General features: G+C 38.7%; 1 protein-coding gene across 2 annotated transcripts in view; it reads left to right on the top strand.

The window, feature by feature from the left end:
- The window catches only part of TTC27 (tetratricopeptide repeat domain 27), a 228,476-nt gene that overhangs the window by 137,183 nt on the left and 70,111 nt on the right, over nt 1-21,182 (top strand). For both annotated transcript variants that reach the window (XM_027850566.1, XM_027850565.1), the window contains exons 12-13: nt 2,794-2,916; nt 19,851-20,078. In XM_027850566.1, coding sequence (XP_027706367.1) covers nt 2,794-2,916; nt 19,851-20,078 — 351 coding nt within the window. The remainder of the gene's footprint in view (nt 1-2,793; nt 2,917-19,850; nt 20,079-21,182) is intronic.

The raw sequence follows: 21,182 nt of genomic DNA, 5'->3' as shown, positions 1-21,182 counted from the left end.
AAAGCCTTCAGTGGCTTATTCTTGTTAAATATTTCTCAAAAAATTTTGAAACCCTGTCCTCATACTAATCCATGAAGTAATTTAATGAAATTTTAGAACTTCAGGGATTCTGCCATCAATGTGAGTACTAAGACAGACTGCAAGCCCTCTACCCCTTAAGATGAATTTCGAAAGTTGTTGTAGCTGAAAAATCCATCCTTCTCTAGCCAGCCTGGTGAATTACTCAGAACTTAACAGGAGGTGAGTCTTGGAGGACAGAGATATAGTCCATTCTCTGGACTTGTTGCAGGCTACTCTGAGCCTTTCTAGCTTGCTGAAATACTTCTCCAGGTTTGTGATGCACTGATAGAACCTTTGAAGGCCTTGGGTTATTGCCTGGTCATAATGAGGGAGGGGCTTTAAGTGGAAGAGTGTGATGATGAAGAGAAAAGCCAGTTGTCATCCTGGTCTCACTAAGATGAAGGAGTGTCTTGTTCAGGAACCTCACCCACTTTCCTGTGTTTCCTTTTTCCTTCCATTTTTAGGGCTGCTTATTAGCTGCCAGAGCTTAAAAGTAGTCCCCCCACATGGGAATGAATGTGTAACATTAAATAAGTTGATATTCTCCAGGAATATTTCTGGAGTGTATTTGAAAATACTTTGTAAAATACTGCTAATATCTGTAGAAATACTGCTAATTGGGTGAATTTAAAATATTATGGGAATAGTATATTAAAACTTCATTGATTTGGGTTAGTTTGATAAGGTCAGACTGGTGTAGGTAAAAGTACTGAGCCTTGATTATTATTATTTAAAATTAAAGGTTCATTATTTTCAAAGAGGGCTAAGAGTTCATTATAAATGTACTAATATTTAGGGCAGTTTGTTTTATTAAATGTGTAGAAAACATCAATTTGTCATTGTTGGGTGGTGAGCTCATTTATCTGAAATCTTCAGGAAATACAGTAGTTCACCTACCTTGCATTTTCATGTCAACTTCAGCTTATATCTCACAACCCCAAAACTTGTTTATTTTCACCATTGGGGATGGAAATTTTATAAAGTATAGCACATTACAGGATTTGACCTTACGCTTACTGGTCCCAAGGAGCTTTGGTTTTTAAGTTTTTTTATTTTTATATAACTGCCTATTTTTCTTCCTTTGCTTTTAGACTCTATCATTCTTCATTGCACACTATGGTTTGCCCTTTCTAACTTGTTAGCTGTAAGCAGATGAGCTAAGTTTTTTGGGATTGCATCTACGTTAAGAGTAAATAGGTTCTGAATGCGAGCCTACATAGTTTACATACCAGGTTATTAAAATCACAGCCTTTTTAAAAACTAATTTTTATTGGCATCTTTTGTTTTTAGATTGTCATTTCCTAACATAATCCTATCCCCATCCAGGGAGGCATCCCTTATAACAAAATAAAAAAAGAAGACTAAAAAAGCAGATTAGAAAAACTAATCAGCATCTCAATCCAAAATCACATCTTTTAAAAATTATGCCTAACAGGCCACATTAATAAGATGCAACTGACTTTTGTGATAGAAGTAGATTGGTTGACAATCCTTCTCTCGTATGAATAAAGCACTTAAGCTTTCCTGTTCTAGCCATCTCTGGATGTAGCATTTCTGACTTCCCAGAGGTCCTTTTTTGCTTGCTTCTTGACTAGAGTTCTAGTTTGAGTTGACTTAAGGAATAACCTAATTGGCAGTGAGTATAGTATTGCCACTTAAAAGCTATAAATATCAATTTTGTAGTTAAAACTCCACTAAGGCTTTTGGAGCACCCTGTATGTAAGTGCTTGTGGGCATTTGAAACTCCTTTGTTCTCTTAAATATTTTAAGAGACAGCCCTTCCCCCCCAATCCTCTTTTCTCCCTCCAGTTTTCTCATATACATCCATCTTCACTCTTTATGGAGTAAGAGCTTGTTAAACAAAAGTCAGATTCCACAGGATTCTAATAAAGAGGCTTTCTATTTATGAGCTGATTGGCCTCTCTAAAGAGAGTGATTATGATACGGTGCTGTCTCAGTGTAGGCCTTACTCCTAAAATGGGATCTCTTTAAAAGGAAAAGACAGACAGAAAAGTGTTGGACTGGAATCAGGAAGACCTGAGTTCAAATTTAGCCTCAGAAGCTTCCTACTTGTGTGATTCTGGTCAAATAACTTAACCTTTGCCTGCCTCAGTCTCTTTATCTGTAAATCTGGGAATAGTGCCTACCTTCCAGGGTAGTTGTGATAATAAGATGAAATAATATTTGTGAAGTACTTTGTAGACTTTGAAGTGCTATATAAATGCTAACAGTTTTTAAATACTAGATACAAGTCTCTCAAGTGGACTATTGTTAGACCATTATGGGGTATGTGTCTGTGTGTACACATACATGCATGCACACATTCATACATGCACATATACATGTCTATATACATATATACTTGTATATGTACATAGTTCTGTGTCTGTATCAGGAAATGTCAACTAATATTCACTTGACTCAAAAATAACATTAATTACAAGCCTCTCTCAAGTATCCTAGTCAAAGTATTATGGGGTGTGTGTGTGTGTGTGTGTGTCTTTGTGTGTGTGCTTATATATGAGAGAGAGAGAGAGAGAAATACAGGTGGTCAAAAATCTTAGTGCAGTTTAAAACTTTTAAGTGTGCTCATGTGTGTGTGCGCATCTGCACACACACAGAGTGTTACACACACACACACAAACACACACATACACACCCATAATGTTCCATGCATGGCATTCCATGTACATTATTAAGAAATGTTAACTTCTGTTAACTTGCTTTTCCTAGCGCCAGCTTGCAACTTTGCTTTTTGAATTGGGATGCACTAGTTCAGCCCTTCAGATCTTTGAGAAACTAGAAATGTGGGAAGATGTCGTCATTTGTCATGAACGAGCTGGACATCATGGGAAGGTATGTAACCAAAAATCATCTGTACTGATATGACACTTTATTGTGTATCTCCTAAATAGTTTTTTTTTCCAATGTGGTATGTCTGTTTAGGTTCTTCACAATTGCCCATCACTCTTGTAAGTGCTTTATTTAATATGCTCTTCCAGACCTTTCTGTCAGTATGATGTTCCCGCTTACTTTCATTCATATTATGTGTGTGTGTGTGTGTGTGTGTGTGTGTGTAATAGATATTGAAAGTTTAAAGAAGAACAGTGAACTATTAGAACCCACTGTGTTTTATTTTATTTTCCTTTCTAACTGTTCTTCCATCAGTTTTATGTAGAACAAGAAATGGAAACTTCAATTGCAAGATGCAAAAAATTAGACAATTCCTTCTTGATGTCTCTGGGTTCCCTGTTGTGTAGTCAGCTGTGTGGGACACAGAAGGGAGGTAACTGAGAGGCAGAATAGCTGGCAAGCCTTGCTCAGGAAGGTCCAGAGGGTGTGACAGTCCCTCTTGAGGAGGACAAATTGTCAAATATGTAATGTGTTTTGGATTCCACCCTTATGTTGTGTAATAAGGAAAATGTTGCAATGTTTCTGTTTGTTGCTAGTATTGTTGTTTCCCCCCTCCCTCTCCCATAATGAGCATAACTTAAAAGAATGTCAATGGGTGTTAAATTATAACTGTTCAACTAAGTGGACATATTGAAATCAAATAATATTGTGAATTGAAATTTAAAGTGGATAAAGTGTGGTTGCAAATATAGAAAACATAATATAAAACAGTAAGTCAACTAAGCTGTTATTTTGTGCCAGACACTGTGCTAAGCGCTAGGGATACAAAGAAAAGCAAAAGCCAGTTCCTGCTCTTAAGGAGCTTACAATCTAATGAGAGAGACGGCATGCAAACAACAATATACAAACCATCTATAGACAGGATAAATTGGAGTAAGTCAACAAATGGAGGGGCGCCAGCACTGAGGGAAACTAGAAAATGCTTCTTGCAGAAGATAGGGCTTTAGCTGAGACTTTAAGGAAACCAGGAGAGCCAGGAGGTGGAGATGAGGAGGAAGAGAGTTCCAGGCATGAATATGTACTGAGTTGTGAAATGGAATGTCGTGTATAGAACAAGGAGGCCAATGGCACTGTGTCAAAGAGTACATGGGGTGGGGGGGTAAGCGACAAGAAGACTGGAAAGGTAGGAAAAGACCTGATTATGAAGGGCTTCAAAAGGCAAACAAGATTTCATATTTGATCCTGGAGGCAATAGGAAACCACTGGAGTTGATTGAATAGAAGGGTGACATGATCAAATCTGGGTTTTAGGAAGATCACTTCAACAGTTGAATGAAGGATAGATGGATTGGAATGGAGAGAAACTTGAGGCAGATTGACCAACCCATCAGTTATTGCGTTACTCCAGGCATGAGGTTATGAGGGCTTGCACCCACTGGTGGCAGTGTCAGAGGAGAGAAGGGGGCATGTATGAGAGACGTTATGAAGGTTTTGAAATGACAGCCTTGGCAACAGATTGGATATGGAGAGTGAGAGAGAGGAGTTCAGGATAACACTTGGATTGTAAGCCTGGGTCATTGGGAGGATAGTGGTACTTTGGACAGTAATAGAGAAATTAGAAAAAGGAGAGGGTTTTGGGGGAAGTTTTGGACATGTTGAGTTTAAGATGCCAGTGGGAAATCCAGTTCAAGATGTCTAATAGACTGTTGGAGATACAAGACTAGAGATTAGGAAAGACGTTAGGACTGGACACGTAGATCTGAAGAGTCACTTGCATAGATGTTATAATTGAAATGATGGGAGCTGATGAGATCACCAAGTTAAATAAGATAAGTGGAGAGGAGAAAAGACCCAGGACAGAGACCTTGACTGACATGGTGTGGATGAACATCTAGCAAAAAAGAAAGAGAAGCATTAAGATAGATAGGAGGAGAACCAGGAAAGAGCATTGTCTAGGAAAACCTAGAAAGAAGAGAATATTAAGTAGAAGAGAATGAATGACAGTGTTAAAGGCTGCAGAGAAGTCAAGAAGGATAAGGATTAAGAGAAGTCATGAGATTTGGCAATTAAGATATCATTAGTAACTTCTGAGAGAGTAGTTTCAATTGAATAATGATTTCAGAAACTAGTATGTAAAGAGTTAAGAATAGATGTAGAGGAAAGGGAATGGAGGCATCTATTGTGGATGGCCTTCTCAAGAAGTTTAGCCACAAAAGGAAGGAGAGATATAAGATGATTATTGGGGATGTGTGGATCAAGTGAGAGGTTTTTTTTTTGTTTTTGTTTTTTAAGGACGAGGGAGGCATAGACATGTTTTTAGACAGTAGGGAAATAGTAGACAGGGAGAGATGGAAGATTAGGTGAGAGAAGGGATGATAGAGGGTCTTTTGGAGAAAATGGGATAGAATGGACCACTTTTGTATGTAGAGGAGTTCACTTTCACAAGAAGAACCATCTCATTATGTGAGATGGGGTGAACATGGAGATAGTGACAGAAGCCATCTGGGAGATGTGAGATGAGGAATGGGGAGAAAAGGGAGCTATCTGTGAATGGTCTCATTTTTTTCAGTAAAGTATGAGGCGAGGGTCTTGGCAGAGAGATTGGAGGAAGGCTACTTATTCAGTCATTTACATCTACCTTATAGTTAGCTCTCTCTTGGCTACACTAAAGCAAGAAAATAGTAGCATAAATGACCTAAAATAGTAGATAATGAAAAATAACTTGTCTATGAAATGGGCATGTGTTCATATCTTCTTTGGTGTAGTTTGTTTACCTTAATAGCAAAATTTAGTTATATTACCTGGGCATGCCAATTTTTTTTTTTAAGGGCAGTTGAATTAAGTGAATGATGTATCATGGCAAAGCCAATCTAGACTTAAAAATTTGCTCTGGGGTGCTATAGATCCATATAATTTTAGATTTTAAAAAAGTGACATGAGATTCCTTTCCAGTCTACCCTTTTCATTTTATGATTAAGAAATTGAGTCTCAGATAGTTTAAAAGACTTATCCAATGTCTCTTATTGAATCTAGATCTCCTGATTCCCAGCCAGATGCTCTTTTCACTATACATACTGCCTTTCTCCCCTAAGTGGACCACCCACCTTGGTTAATCAAAAGTTAACTATGTAAAAGTCTCAATTTGCATTTTAGATAATAATGTAAGAATATGAACTCCAAAAAAAGAATCTAGAATCATTGACTTAGAAATGTAGTTTCCTCCTTCCTTTTATGCATTCATTTGACACTGAAGTAGCAAATTTTAAATATTTATTTTTGTACACTTCCTTGGACATGGTAAGAGCTTTATCATGTTTTTTGAATTGAGTAGAATCTTATTTCTCTACTCTTTCCTTAGAGAAGGGTTTTACTATATTCTGGTATCCTTCTTTTCCTCTCTCTGTCCTTCCCTAACTGCTTTTTAAAATGTTGAAAACCATTCTGTGAAAAAGAAAATTATGTTAATGTGTGACAGTTAGTAAGTGTCAGGTGTTTGGTCTGAGGCCAGATTTGAACTCAGGTTCTCCTCAGGGCCGGTGCTCTATCCAGTGCGCCACCTAGCTGCCCCCACGTCGGTAACTTTAGTGTGTGAAATGCATGTATTTTATGAATGTACAGTTATTTTCAGTTAATCATTAAATATTAGGTACCTGTAATGTGCCAGGATTTGTGCTAAGGGCTGGGGATATAAAGAAAGGCAAAAGACAGTTTTTGCTCTCGAGGAGCTCATAGTTGAGTGGGAGAGGTAACATGTAAACAACTTATGTACAAACATTCTATATACAGGACAGATAGGAAACAGTCAACAGAATGAAGGCACTAGAATTAAGAGGGGTTGGGAAAGACTTCCTGTAGAAGGTGAATTTTAGCTGGGATTTAAATACTTGGAAGATATCTAGTGAAAATGCCTAGAATTGGGAGATAAAATGTCTTGTGGAAGGAATGGTCAAGAGGCCAGTGTCACTGGATTGCGGAGAGGGAAAGGGAGAGACAGACAGAGAAACAGAGAGAGACAGAGAGAGATTGTGTATGCAGAGGTTATGAGGGGGTTGAGGTATAAGAAGACTGGAGAGGTAGGAATACGCCAGATTATGAAGGGTTTTGAATGCCAAACAAATTTTATATTTGATCCTAGAGAAAATAGGGAGCTGGAGTTAATTGAATAGAGGGGTAATATGGTGAGATGAGCTTTAGGAAGATCATTTTGACAGCTGAGTGAAAGATGAACTTAATGGGTAGAGACTTGAGGTAGGGAGACTGACCAGCAGGCTACTGTGATATTCCAGGACTAAGGTTGTGAGGGCCTGCACCAGAGTGGTAGCAGTATGAAGAGAAGAGGGTATGTATGAGAGATGTTGTGAAAGTAAAGTGTACATGCCTTGGTAACAGATTGGATATGGGCATGAGAGAGAGTAAGGAATTGGCAGGATGGTGGTACCCTCAACAATAATAGGAAAGTTAGGAAGAACAGAGGGCTTTTGGGGAAAAATAATGAATTCAATTTTGGGCATGTTGAGTTTAAGATATCTGTGGGATAAGCATTTAGAGCCACTGGAGATGAGAGACTAGAAGTCAGCAGAGTAAAGTTTAGGGCAGGATAAATAGATTTGAGAAGCATCAGCATAGAGTTGATAATTGAAACCATGGGAGCAAATGAGACCACCAAGTGAAATAAATATAGAGTGAGAAGAGAAGAGGGACCAAGACAGAGCCCTCGGCACACCCGTGGTTAGTGGGCATGACTTGAATGAAGATTGAGAAAAGAAGACTAAAGAGTGACCAGACAGGTAAATAGTGTCACAGAAACATAGAAGAGAGTATCAAGGAGAAGAGGATGATTAACAATATCAAAGGCTCTAGTAAGGTCAAGGAGGATGAGGATTGAAAAATGCCGTGAGATTTGGCAATTAAAAGGACATCGGTAACTTTATTTTTTTTATTTTTTTTTTTAGGTAATTGGGGTTAAGTGACTTGCCCAGGGTCACACAGCTAGTAAGTGTCAAGTGCTTGGTCTGAGGCCAGATTTGAACTCAGGTCCTCCTGACTTCAGGGCTGGTGCTGTATCTACTGCGCTACCTAGCTGCCCCAACATCGGTAACTTTAGAGAGAACAGTTTTGGTTGAATGATGAGGTCAGAAACCAGACAGTAAAGAAAGTTAAGAAGACAATGAGAGGAAAGGAAGCAGAGGCACTTATTGGAGATGACTTCTGAAGAAATTTAGCTTTAAAGGGGTATAGAAATATAGGACAATAACCAGGGGTGGATGGATCAAGGGAGGGTTTTTTAAGGAGGAGGGAGACACGGGAATGTTAGTAGAGTGTAGGGAAGCATCCAGGGAGACAGGGAGAGATGGAAGATTAGAGTAGGGATGATAGAGGGGGCAATCTTTTGGAGAAGATGGGATAGAATGGGATCACTTATGTATGTAGATCAGTTTGCCTTGGCAAGGAGAAGAATGATCTCCTGTGAGATGGAGTGAAGGTGGAGATAGTGGCAGAAGCCATCTTCTGTGATGAAGATGTGAAATGAGAAACAGGGAAGAAAAGGGAGCTATCTGTGAATGGTCTCAAGTATTTTCAGTGAAATATGAGGAAAGGTCAGCTGAGAGTTTGAGATTTGCTATGACTTATGCATTTTTTTGTGAATTACAGCAAAATGTCAGAGATAATTTTGATTCTAAGTATTTCTCTCAAGATTTATCAAACATAAATACTTTCGTCACCCGTTTTTGTTATATTACATTTGCAGAGAAGCTTATATGTAGCCTGAAGTTTTTTCTCAGGAAAAAAACAGGAACTCAGCTGGTCATTTCATTGATACAGGGAACTGTAGGGTGAGAAAACTTCCTGTGTCAGTGTTGGTCTGCAACTATACTGCAATTTATAATTGGAGAGAATAGCCTGGAATAGTCAGGTGTGCCCAAAGCCACACAACCTGTATATGTTAAGAAATAGAATCCAAATCTTGTTGCCTTCAGTGATGGCTTTCTATCCACTATGCAATATTGCCTCTCCCGTAAGAGGTTAGCAAATATTTTATTCCTAAAATAGCACCCTCTTACAGTTGGACAAATCTCAGCCATTAGTTGATCCTACATTTGCTTTAATTCAGGGTTTTGTGAAATTTTAATCCTAGTTAATGGCATAATATTCTTTTAAATGGAAGATTCAGAGAAACACAATTTTCATGATCTAAAAGCATTTGTGTGAGTACTCACCCACTTTTGAGATTCTCTCAACTTCTTTTAGACAGGCCTGGACAACAGAAGGGGCCCATCACATGTTTGCATACTGACTGATAAAGTAGGTGTCAGAACTGTTTCTCATTTGCCAGCAGTATTTGACTCACAAAACTCTGTTTTTCCCTCATTTTGTAGAGTAATGGCCCTATTCTGAAGGGCAAGTGCTTGTTGTCATTTCTGACTTGGGGGAAGATTTGCTGTAAGTGGTATTCTATCTAGCAATAGATTCTTTTAATATGTTATTACAAAGATTTTTATTTGGGCCCTTTCTTTTTGGCTTTGTTTTAATTTTTTATTTGTTTCATTAATCATTTCTTCATGTGATTTGGAAGGTACCATCTTCATGCCTAGCTAGTACTGCTTACCAAAAATTTAATGACAAGGGGGGCAACATCTCTCTAGCCCTTGTTGCACTCATACTGACAGAGAAGGCAACAAATTGGAGATTGTGATATTCTCTCCCTTCAAATCTTATCTCTCCTGAAAAAAAGAGAAAGGAGAGCAATGAATTTTAAGTATCCAGGGCTGTGAGTGCTGAAAGCATGGGGGATTTTTCTTTCTCATGCTGGTCACTACTTAGTAGTTTTTAAAACATGAATTAAATCAGTAAGTTTAAACTGTGTTTCCTTCAAATGGGAGAAATGGGCCAAAAATGGGAAATGCTATACTACTTTATAATGCAAAAACAGGAGGTGATTAGTTAGCTGATCAAATGAACAGCCTGCCCAAAGCAACATTTCTAATTATTCTAATATATTTTGGACCTGGAATATTTGTGTTGGCAGTTTGTCTTCCTAAAACCAGGCCAGAGCAAACTCCTGTAAGGCACCTAAGTGTAGAATGCTGTGAGTGGACATTTTGCTTACTGGGACAAAGATTAGTGCTAGGAAATACCACACAAAAAGAGCTGTGATTGGTAGTGACTGTGTGGGGTGAGGTGAAGGGGCCTGTGTGCCTTGCACTTTTCACCTCTCAGTTGTTGCTCATACAGCAAGAATTCAGTCCAGGAAGAGCTTGCCTCTTTCTTTCCAAAGATGAAAGGATTGTGTCTGGCAGCTGTTAGAAGAGAAAGCTGTTCTCTCACTGCATGAAGTCTTTCCAAGACTTTTAGCCTCATTTTAGTGTCCCTAATCGAGTGACTTGCTGGGAGGATGTGTGTCCTGCCTCTCTGTTTATGTTAGGGACATCAACATGTGGCCTGTATTGTTTCCTCTTCTCTGTCTATATCAACAAGCAAGGGAACACTCATGGATTTCCCTCTCATTATTTAGGTCATAGAGATCTGATACTGGGGCATCAGTTGGTGATTTCCCTTATTAGAAGTTTGACAACAGTATAGCAGGCCTCTTGTACTGTCCAGCTATAGATTCATTGAGTGGTCCATGAACCATACAATGGTATCTCCTGGAAATAGCGGTTGCCAAATATAGAACTCTCCACTTCTAAGCCAGCTACAAACTGTGTTGTTCTTGTCTAAAATACTCTTCTAAGAAAGCAGTTTTCTACAATACACTCTGCCTCAAAGGATTTAATGGCAGACTAGACCTTAGTATTCAGAGTCCAATCTCTTTTCATTCATCAAGCTATCATTGTCTTCTGTGTGCAAGGCACTATACTAGACCGGGATACAATGACTTTTGTCTTTTTTGAACCTCAAGGAACTTACATTTCACTGGGGGGAAACAACATGTATACAGATAAGTCAAGACAAAATATATACAAAGTAATAGAAAGTAATTTTGGAGGCAGGGGGAGGCCACTAACACCTGGAGGGATCAGGTGTGGTTTCTTGTAGGCAGTGGCACTTGAGCTAAGCTTTGAAGGGACCTACTTAGAGAATTGGAGCAGCCTAGCTGAGGAGTGAGTTCCTTCTAGGCATGGGGAATGGCCAGAGCATAAACACAGTGATGGAGATGGAATTCTTGAATGAGTAATCTTCAAGTTGACTGATTTGTCTGGGTCAATAAGCATGAAAAAATAGGCTGGAACCAGCCTGTGAAGAGCTTCAAATGCCGGTAATGAGTGTTTCTATTTTATTCTAGAATTAATAGTTCACTCTAACATTTCTCAAGTTCAGTAGTGACCTAACCTTTAGGAAAGTCAGTTTGGCAGTTGGATGAGATTAGAGACAGGGAGACCAATGAGGTGGATATGGCAGTATTGAGTAAGAACCTGAGACCCAGAGATGTTAAATGACTGGCCGGAGTTATAGAGGTGGTCAGTGACAGTCTCAGGTTCTGAGGTGGTATGCTTCCTTCTTCCTCCATCTAATCCATGAGGTCTAGGCAAAATGCTAGTGTCAGGTGTATCACACATTTAGTGCTGGAAAGGACATCAAAGGTCATCTTCTAAAACTCTCTCATTTTAGAGAGGAGAAAAGTGAGCTCCAAGGAAGAGCATACCTAATGTCATACAGGTAGCAAGTAGCAGAGTCATGATTGAATCCAGGTCCTGGAACTCCAGAACTAGTGATCTTTCCATTGAACCCCTCTGCCTCCAGACTAAGAGAGGTCCAATTTTGGCTCAAGCAGCTAGCATGATGGAATGGAAAGAACACTGGGCCTGTCTCAATTATGTGACCTTAAGTAAGTCATGTCACTCCAGAGCCTCAATTTCTTCTATTGTAAACAAGGGAAGAAAGACTAGATGACCTCTAAGGGCCCTTGTAGCTCTAAAAGTTCTGATTCTCTTTTTTGTTTCAAGTTGCCACCATTCCAACTGAGAACTTAATCTCCACCCTCTCCCTTGCAAACTAAGGCCTTAGAGGTGGTCAGAAAGTTCTATCCCTGTAAGTAAAAATAATTTACAGTCTGGTGTGTTAGAAGATGTTAGAGCTATCATAGCTAGAGAAGGTAATGTCCTTAGTTATACACCATCCATGTACCATCTGATCTTAAGGTTTGACTATTTCTTTTTAAATATAGCCCATGGCAGGGAACTCTTACAAAAAGTCCTCAATTTTAGGGGCAGCTAGATGGCGCAGTGGATAGAGCACTGGCCCAGGCATCAGGAGGACCTGAATTCAAATCTGGCCTCAGACACTTGACACTTACTAGCTGTGTGACCCTGGGCAAGTCACTTAACCCCACTGCCTAGCTCCCCCCCCTCCCAAAAAAAGTCCTCAATTTTTCATTTCTTACAAAGACTATTGAGTGTCCTTACCCTCCAGTCATTAATGTGATCCTAACCTTTTTGGCACTTTCTCTTAAGACTCTTCCTCCAGTAGTGGTCATTGTGATCAACACAACACTGGTCAACAAACTGTAGACCCAGGAACACACACTTTCTTTGCTCATTAAAATAACCCAGGGAAATAGCTCTTTCTCTTTTTCTTTCTTTCCCAACTTCATTTTCAAGTCATGTGTCTAATTCTACATCAGTCAAGAAATCATCCCCTAACAGAACTTTAGCTTTCTTTTCTAGCCATGAGAAGAGCTTTGTTTTTCACCTAGAAAGTCTTAAGAAGATCAGACAATACCAACTGTTCTTTGCTTCCTTTGGCATTGACTCTGTGGGCCAATCATTTTTACAAAAGAGCCCTTTCCATCTGGCCAGCAGATTCCATTTCCTTCTGTTAAAAGGAGCCAGGCTTCCCCCTGCTTCCCTAAAGTTATGACCTATTTATTTGGGGGCAGGGCAATTTTAGCTATAGTTCTGAAGGACTTTCTTCCACCTCAGAGATCTGTAAGGCATCTGTCTTGTCCTTCACACTCAATTGTATTCAAAAACAAAAACAAAACTAATCCTAAAATCACCATTGCTTAAACCTAGCCTCCTTTAAAAAACAAAATGAAACTTTATTGGTATGTTTAGATCATTCATTTTAAGATATTCTTCACTGCCTCTCTCTCTCTCCCATGTTCTCAGTGAATTTCCCTTTGTAGTGTTACAAGGAAAAACAGTTAAGCAAAACTGACATAGAGACCTCATCTGAGAGCCTATGTAACTTCCATGCTTGTAGTCCTCCACCTCTTCAAACAAAGGACCTAGGTGCGTTTTGAACCGAACTTCTTGCCAAGAATTTCAGTTTATTCTTCTGGTCCTCCAGTGGATAGTCCTAATCTTGATCCTTCTCTGGTTATCCAGCTACATAATCACCTTTTTGTGGCAGTTGATAAAGACAGTAAAAATTTTGGTTTTTTGAGAAACTCTAGTTAGTTACCAAGAAGATTTTTCCCGCCAAAGAAACTGTTGAGTCCATCCCACCTTCCTGAGAAAAAATCTCAGCCAAGTCATTCTCTCACATTTTGCTTGCCTCTTTGGTCCTCAGGCAAGATCAGAAAGACTGGAGTAGTCTCCTGCTGCTGATTTTCTGTCCTATTAGAATAAGGGAGTGCAGGAGACTCATTCCTCCAAGACGATGATAGGTCTTTGAAGAAATTAGTAAGCAGCAGCCTCTATTAGAGTTGTAATTTTGTGCTTCTTTGTTGTATGGATGTAAATCTGGGTTCCTGAATTATATACCAGTTGAACACAAGTTCCAGGAACTCCTGTCAAGCAGTGTGGTGAAGTAGAATGAATTCTGCATCTGGAGTCAGGGGTCTTGAGGTCATAGTCTGATTCTACCATTTACTACCTGTGTTACCTTGAGCAAGTTGCTTTATTTCTTTGACTTTAGTTCTTCATCTATTCTGTGAGGAGATGACTTCTCAAATCTCTTCCACAATCCTAAGTCAATGATTTTGTGATTCTAAGCTAGAAAATCTGGCAATGGGCATGTGGTTATTATCAGAAGACCAGCTTAGTTAAGTACAAAGAAGTTCATTACCAAAAGGTTTGCTACCACACTGATGAATTTTTTTATTCAGCTTGTTTTTTTATTAAATATTTGTACATACCTTGTGTTTTTATATCACTTTTATTTTAAGATATGCCCCTCTCCCTTCCCTACCCATTGAAACTTCCCTCTTCACCAAGACTAAAAAAGAAGGAAAAAAGCAGTTCGTCAAAACTAGCCAACACATCTGTGGAGTCTGACAGTACATGCAGATATTCCAACCTGTAGAAACTCACCTCTGCAAAGAAAGGATGTCCACTGTCTTTTTTTCTTCTCTGAGTCTGAGCTTCCTAGCAGACTTGTGAATTGAGGCAGCATTGTTCTATTTGTTGGTAGAGGGAGTAACCACACCAGTGAAATCACTGATCTTGCCAAGTATTGAATGAGATTCTCTTAGTCATATCTCATTTAGTCCAAACCCTGTGTATTTTCCACTGGTGTCTGTAGGCCCTCCTTGAGTCTTTTAATGCGCTTAATTTTATATTGAGATCCATCATCAGTGTTTACTCATCTCTCTAAAAGTGAACTAAGAACAAAAATTAGAGTCAGGGGACAAGTTGCAACAAATATATTGCAAAAACAGTCCATTTTGGGGCAGTGGCAGTACTTCCAAGGTTTGAAATCTGCAGATGTTCTCCAGCAACTTTGCAGGCGGCTCTTTATTAAATTTTTTTGGCACGTTTTGGTCAGTTTTTAAAAATAATTTATTTTTAGTTTTCAACATTCACTTCCACAAGATTTTGAGTTTTAAATTTTCTCCCCTTCCTTCTCCTCCCCCCTCCTCAAGATAGCATATTTTCACATTAGTCATGATGTATAAAAGAATTAAAACTAATAGGAGGAACTACAAGAAAGAAGAAATAAAACAAACAAACAAAAAAAACAAAAGAAAAGGAGAGCAAATAGTATGCGTCCATCTGCATTTAGACTCCATAGTTCTTTCTCTGGATGTGAATGGCATTTTCCATCGTGAGTCTTTTGGAGTTGTCTTAGATATTTGCATTGCTGAGAGGAGCTAAGTCTATCAAAGTCAGTCATTGCTTTGGTCAGTTTTTTACCTTAATGAATAGAGTTTTACCTGAATAACCTCTTGCGTACTCAAAAATATACTTTTCTATTTGCTTCTTGCTGATGTAGCAGCCTACAGTTAGGAATGATATATCTCTTGCATGCCCTGAAGATTTCCTGCCACCCACACCGGAGACTTGGCAGAAGCTCAGCATAACCTTTTATGGTGCCTTTATTCTACCTTAGTGCAGTCAGCCAATGCAAAAGGCACATTTTTGGGTAATAATCCTAATAGAGGAAAAACACTGTGCTATGAAAGATGTGCTTTTTGAAGGCCACTAATTGAAAATGAATGCATAAGTAGAGAAGAGAGCCTATTGAAAAGGAGATGGCATAGACTGAGGAGTGAAATGTGACTAGGGGATAGAGGAAACATATTGCATATGAATACTGCCCTTGGGAAAGATCATTGTTTTGGCAAGAGGGAGAGGTGTCAGTATTTCAAGGAAAGCAAATTAATTTATCCAACATGTAAATTTGGGTCTAGGAACATTGAAAAAAATTTAAAATGGGACATTTTACCCTAAGGAGGGGCCTTCTTATGCTTTTTTGCCTCTTTACCAGCCACCCGAGCTCCCTCCCTCCCCACCAAAAGCTCAACATTCTTAACACCCCATAGCTTGTCTGGCAGAGAGTGAAATACCTGGAATCACCATTGGTTAATAGCATACAGCTGCATAACATCAACAGTACCTCTTCACCTTTGCATGTGACTCATTCCTCCTCCTCCCTTACTCCCATTAAAGTAAAATAGTCAAGGAGAGAATGGTGGTTGCTCTGTGAGATAATTTGAAACCACCAATTTCCCAAATTTTTGATATGTAAATGTTCTCTTTCAATGAATAAAGTGTAAGCCTTTGGAGGGACAGGTACAGTGTGCTCAAATTCTGCAGGTACTTACATGGCGTCTAGCCTAGCTTTGAAATGATGGCGAGTCCTGCTTGTAGAAAACCAGAAACATAAACTCACAAAACACATAAATGAAGGGATATACAATACTATTCCAACTTGTGCTTTGGGGAGCTTTGTTCAGAGTTCCACATCCATGTGAAATACTGAAGACCATGCTGAGAGTTAAAATGACTCCTGGTTTGGCCCTGACCACCATGAGGCTTTAGGGTCATGTTGCCCATTTATGGATAAGTGGTTTTCAAAGAGGAGGGTGTTGTGGATTCTAGGGGAGAAGTGCATTGGGGCAGGTGATACGGACAAAATTACTTTGGGTCATGAGTTGGCTCTAAGTTGTTGACATGTGAAAACTTCCTTGGCAAGTTAATTTTAAAAATCTGTATCTAAACCTATGATTACATTTTGGCCTTTAGTTCTCAGAGTGAGTGGAGCCAAGTGGGACACGAGCTAGAAAGGCTTCATAAATAAGGTCAAATTTAATACAAGTTTGGAAGAGGAGGCAGTTATTTTGTGGAGGGGCTTTTTTAGGCTGACATTTTTATTTTGTCCTATTTTATACATATATTTCCTAGCATTCTCAGGTTTTCAAAATAATACTTTTCATTGAAGGTAGATAAAACTGATTTGAAAGAGTTGCCCTGGCCCATAGTCACAGTAGACAGTAGAGCCCAAAATGGTGGCAACAGGAGTTAGGAAAGTGAGGAGTCCGAAGTATGAGGTATAATATAACTTAACATAGCACATCATGTATACCATCACACACAAAAAAAAGCACAACAGAATAAGACATAATAGAGATAGATCTCTCTTTAGTATCCTTTGTGTATTCTTACAAGCTATCCTACATACTTGGAATGAAATTACTCTTTCTCTTTGCCCCTCTGAATACTTATCTTCTTTCAAGGTTTATCTCAGGTGCCTCCTGCTGCAATGAAGACTCTCCTGCTAGTCTCAGTTGCTAGTATTTGGTCCCTCTTCCAGTTATTCTATACTTACTTAGGCATAGTTATGTTGTATTACCCCAACAGAATATTAGCTCCTCGAGGGGCAAGGAGTCATTCATTGTTCTGATAATAACAGAAATAATTCAATTGCTTAATAAAGAAAAACAATGGCCAATCTAAAACATGAAATACATTACTCAATCAGAGAGTGATCCCACATGTTCCCAAACTTTTATTGGTTTCTTAGGAATACCTATGCAACTGAATAAGACATCTTAGACACAGACTGAATTAGAGATGAACACCAGAAAAGAACTACCCTTCCAAGTATACTTAAGGTTAAGGGAGAAAGAAGAAATAAGTAAACTCCATTGTTTGGGGGTTATGTGCCTGCTTTAACCCTAAGTTGTTAAAAATTTTGTTAAAAAAGTTGTTAAAACGAGACACAATGTAAAGCATTCATTATGCTTTGCAAATAGTAAGTGCTTAATAAATGCTTGTTGAATAGAATTCCTTTTGTGATGATTTATTTGTTGTGTATACGTATATATAAAATGCATTTCATGTAAAATATACATGTAACACAACAAGTACATAGAGATATTAAATATAGAAAATATATAAATACATTATAGTACAAACTATATATAAATAAATATATATGACATACATTTCATTTCATGTATTGTATATCATACATCATCTCATTTATCAGTTACATCATATGCTATGTGTTATGTAGTATCAAAAGTAGCCATTATTCTACTCAAGGAATCATCGAATTTCAGAGTTGGAGGGAACCTTAGAGGTCTCCTTCCACGTCATACCAACTTCCCTGACAAGGATTCTTCTTTCCTCCCTCTGAAGACCTCCAGTAGTGGGACAAACACTCTCTCTCACGATAGTCCATTCCAGTTCGGGATGGTTCTAGATGTTAGGAAGTTCTTCCTTAATTTGAGCTGAAAATAACTTCTTTAGCTTCTGTCTATTATTCCTCATTCTGGCCAAGCAAAACAAGTATAAATCCTTCTTCCACATGACAGGCCTTCAGATACTTGAACACAGCTACCATGTTTCTCAGCAAACATTTATTAAGCACTTACTGAGTGCCTGGCAAAACACTTTAGCATTCTTGCTAAGAAAACCCCATGGACATTATTGGTAGTCCACAGGGTCACGAAGGGCTGGATGTGATTGAACAATACCAATAACAACAAGTGCCAGGCATCTTGCTCAGTGCTGGAGCTACAAAGAAAGGTTAAAAACAGGTCCTTAAGCTTCTCCTCTTCAGGCTAAACACCTCCAGATCCTGCCACTAGTCTTCCTGGTTCCCAGTTGCCTCACCACCCTGGCTAACCTTCTCTATGGACAGAGCTTTTGCTGATTGCTGGAATTTTGAGAGACGCCAAATAATTATCATGCACATAGTATGAACAGGATTCAAGTACACACATCAGACTTGTATCTACCTGCCTTTTAGAGCTGTTGTGAGAAACAGTTGAGATTGAATCACTGAAAGTTAGAGTTGGAAAGCACCTTGGACATAATCTAGTCCAATTCTGTCATTTTATAGATGTGGAAACTGAGGCCTCAGGAGGTGAAGTGTTGTGCATAAGACTGTTTACTTGGCTTCACGTCCAGCTCTTCCTCTTTTGATTCTTAGTCTTGAGTTCATTCTGTCACACCAGAAATAGATCCCTCTGGGCTGCATATCTACTTAGAAAACTACAAATCCTCACTATCTATTTTATGTAGTGTTTTTATATATTTTGTGTAACATTTCCCAATTATGTTTAATCTGGTTCAGGCACTGGGCTGTGAGTGTGACACCATTGCATTAATGTCCACTCTTCATTAACCTCCTGTAAAACACTTTGGGGCTATATCGACATAAGGGATTGTTGCTTCCCCTCATTCTTTCTTCCTTCTCAGAATTCTCCTACTTTTCCTTTGCCCCTACTTTGATTTCTCTAAAATCTCCTTGCCTTCTACATAGAGGAATCAACCATTCACTGTCACTCAACCTGCCTTCACTCCTATAGGAGTAAAGAATCTGTTAGCTATACCTTTCACTTCTCCAATTTTGTTTTACCATTCTGTGAAATGGTCATAAAAAAGCTTGTACTAACCACCTCACCAAACTGTAGTGAAGCAAACTCTAACTTCACTCTAAAAATGCAAGCTAGTATAGTTATTTTTTCTGTGCCTTTACTGGAAGTGTTCAGGCAGAGGCTGGCGGACCGTGTGGTGGTCGTGAAAATGATTTAGAGGAAAATCCTGTTCAATTGCAGTTGGAATATAACAACAATAGCAGCAACTACGATAATCGCTAGCATTTATATAGCACCTACTATGTACCACGTACTATGCTGAGAGTTTTACATATATTATCGCATTTGATCCTTACATCAACCTTTTGAGGTAGGTATTGTTATTATCTCCAATTTACAGTCAAGGAAACTGAGGCAAACAGCAGTTAAGTAACATGCCTAAGACCATACAGTTATTATCTGATGCTAGACTTGAACTCATGTCTTCCTGATTCTAGGCCCAGCACTCTATCTTCTGTACCACCTCACTGCCTTGTATGTAGTCTTTGAGGTTTCAACCTATGCTGAGATTCTGTGATTCCTTCTATGATAGGTCAGTAATAATGCGTATATTTCACACATCTATCTTTAGTCTGACTGTGAAGTTGCCTGTCTGGTGTTACAACTTAGGGTTAAAGCAGGCACATAACCCCCAAACAATGGAGTTTACTTATTTCTTCTTTCTCCCTTAACCTTAAGTATACTTGGAAGGGTAGTTCTTTTCTGGTGTTCATCTCTAATTCAGTCTGTGTCTAAGATGTCTTATTCAGTTGCATAGGTATTCCTAAGAAACCAATAAAAGTTTGGGAACATGTGGGATCACTCTCTGATTGAGTGATGTATTTCATGTTTTAGATTGGCCATTGTTTTTCTTTATTAAGCAATTGAATTATTTCTGTTATTATCAGGCAGAAGAAATCTTAAGACAAGAATTAGAGAAGAAAGAAACACCATCTTTATATTGTTTGCTTGGAGATGTGCTTCGAGACCACAATTACTATGACAAGGCCTGGGAGCTGTCCAGTCATCGGAGTGCTCGTGCCCAACGTTCCAAGGGGCTGCTTCATCTTCGCAACAAAGAGTTTAAAGAATGTGTGGAGTGCTTTGAACGTTCTGTGAAGATTAATCCCATGCAGGTCAGAAAAGAAATAGAATCCCACCTGCTTTTGTGGTGGGTTTATGCTCATTCCCCTGCCCCATTTACTCTTAGTGACTCAGTACCATTTTTCTCTCCTGAATGACTAAAGTATCTTTAAGATAAGGGGACACAGACCTGATCCCTTTTCTTTTAGCATAAATAGTGCAGAGATAAAATGGGTTTCCTTTGTGTACTACAAATTGCTCCGTTTCCCACATCACTGTTTCTCTCTGAACCTCAGTTATTCCATCCCAGGATTCACCTGAAAGAATTCACTTTGAGGTGTGGTATAGAGGGTGGGAATGACTTTTTAAAGCAAAGATTTTTAGAAGAATGAGAATCATGAACAAGAACCAGAGACACAAGTGGCCCTGCAAATAGTTGCTGCAATCACTAACTGGTGTTCAAGGTAAAATGAATATTTTACTGGGAAAAGATCTACAAAGATGAGTAAATGGAAAATACATACAAAGTGAATACAGAGCAATGACAGGCAGCCTTTAAAAGTTGTCTGGAACAGAGAGGGAAGAACGATGAAGAAGCCCAGAGACCACAAGTGAGTGAGAAAAATAACATGAAAACCAAAGGTTTCTGTAACAGAACTTAGTGACAGTTGAATTTAGCACCAGGGATATCGGATTCATAGTAGGAGTTTGTTTTTATTCATATCATGTCTTAACTTTTATATCTTTTGTTAATAAATAAAAAAGTACGTAGAAAAGGAACAAAGAGAATCATGTGCCCATAAAGAGATATGAGTATTTACCTCATTATCATAGAATTGGGGTGTTTTCCAATAATTTCCAATCATGATTTCTTAATGACTTGATGTTTTTTTCTGTAAGTTTTGGGAAGAAGAGAGGAAGACAAAAAAGCTTTTTTTTTTTTTTTTTTTTTAAAGAAGTGGGAAAGGTCAGTATATGTGTGGGGTGAGGAGGGGAGAGGGGCAAATGAGTTACTAGACCAGTTTGGTCAACACAGAGGTTTTATGTAGGAGTGAAATTAGAGGACAAAAACAGGAAATAACAGTTGGGAACAGAGAGTTAGTTGCTGTAAGGTGCCAAATTAAAGATATTTGGATTTTATTCTGCAGGTAATCATG

The sequence above is a fragment of the Vombatus ursinus genome, unplaced genomic scaffold (genome assembly GCF_900497805.2).
Source record: "Vombatus ursinus unplaced genomic scaffold, bare-nosed wombat genome assembly UNPS02009062.1, whole genome shotgun sequence".
NCBI classification, from domain to species: Eukaryota; Metazoa; Chordata; class Mammalia; order Diprotodontia; family Vombatidae; genus Vombatus; species Vombatus ursinus.
This window is presented reverse-complemented; position numbering and strand designations above follow the sequence as displayed.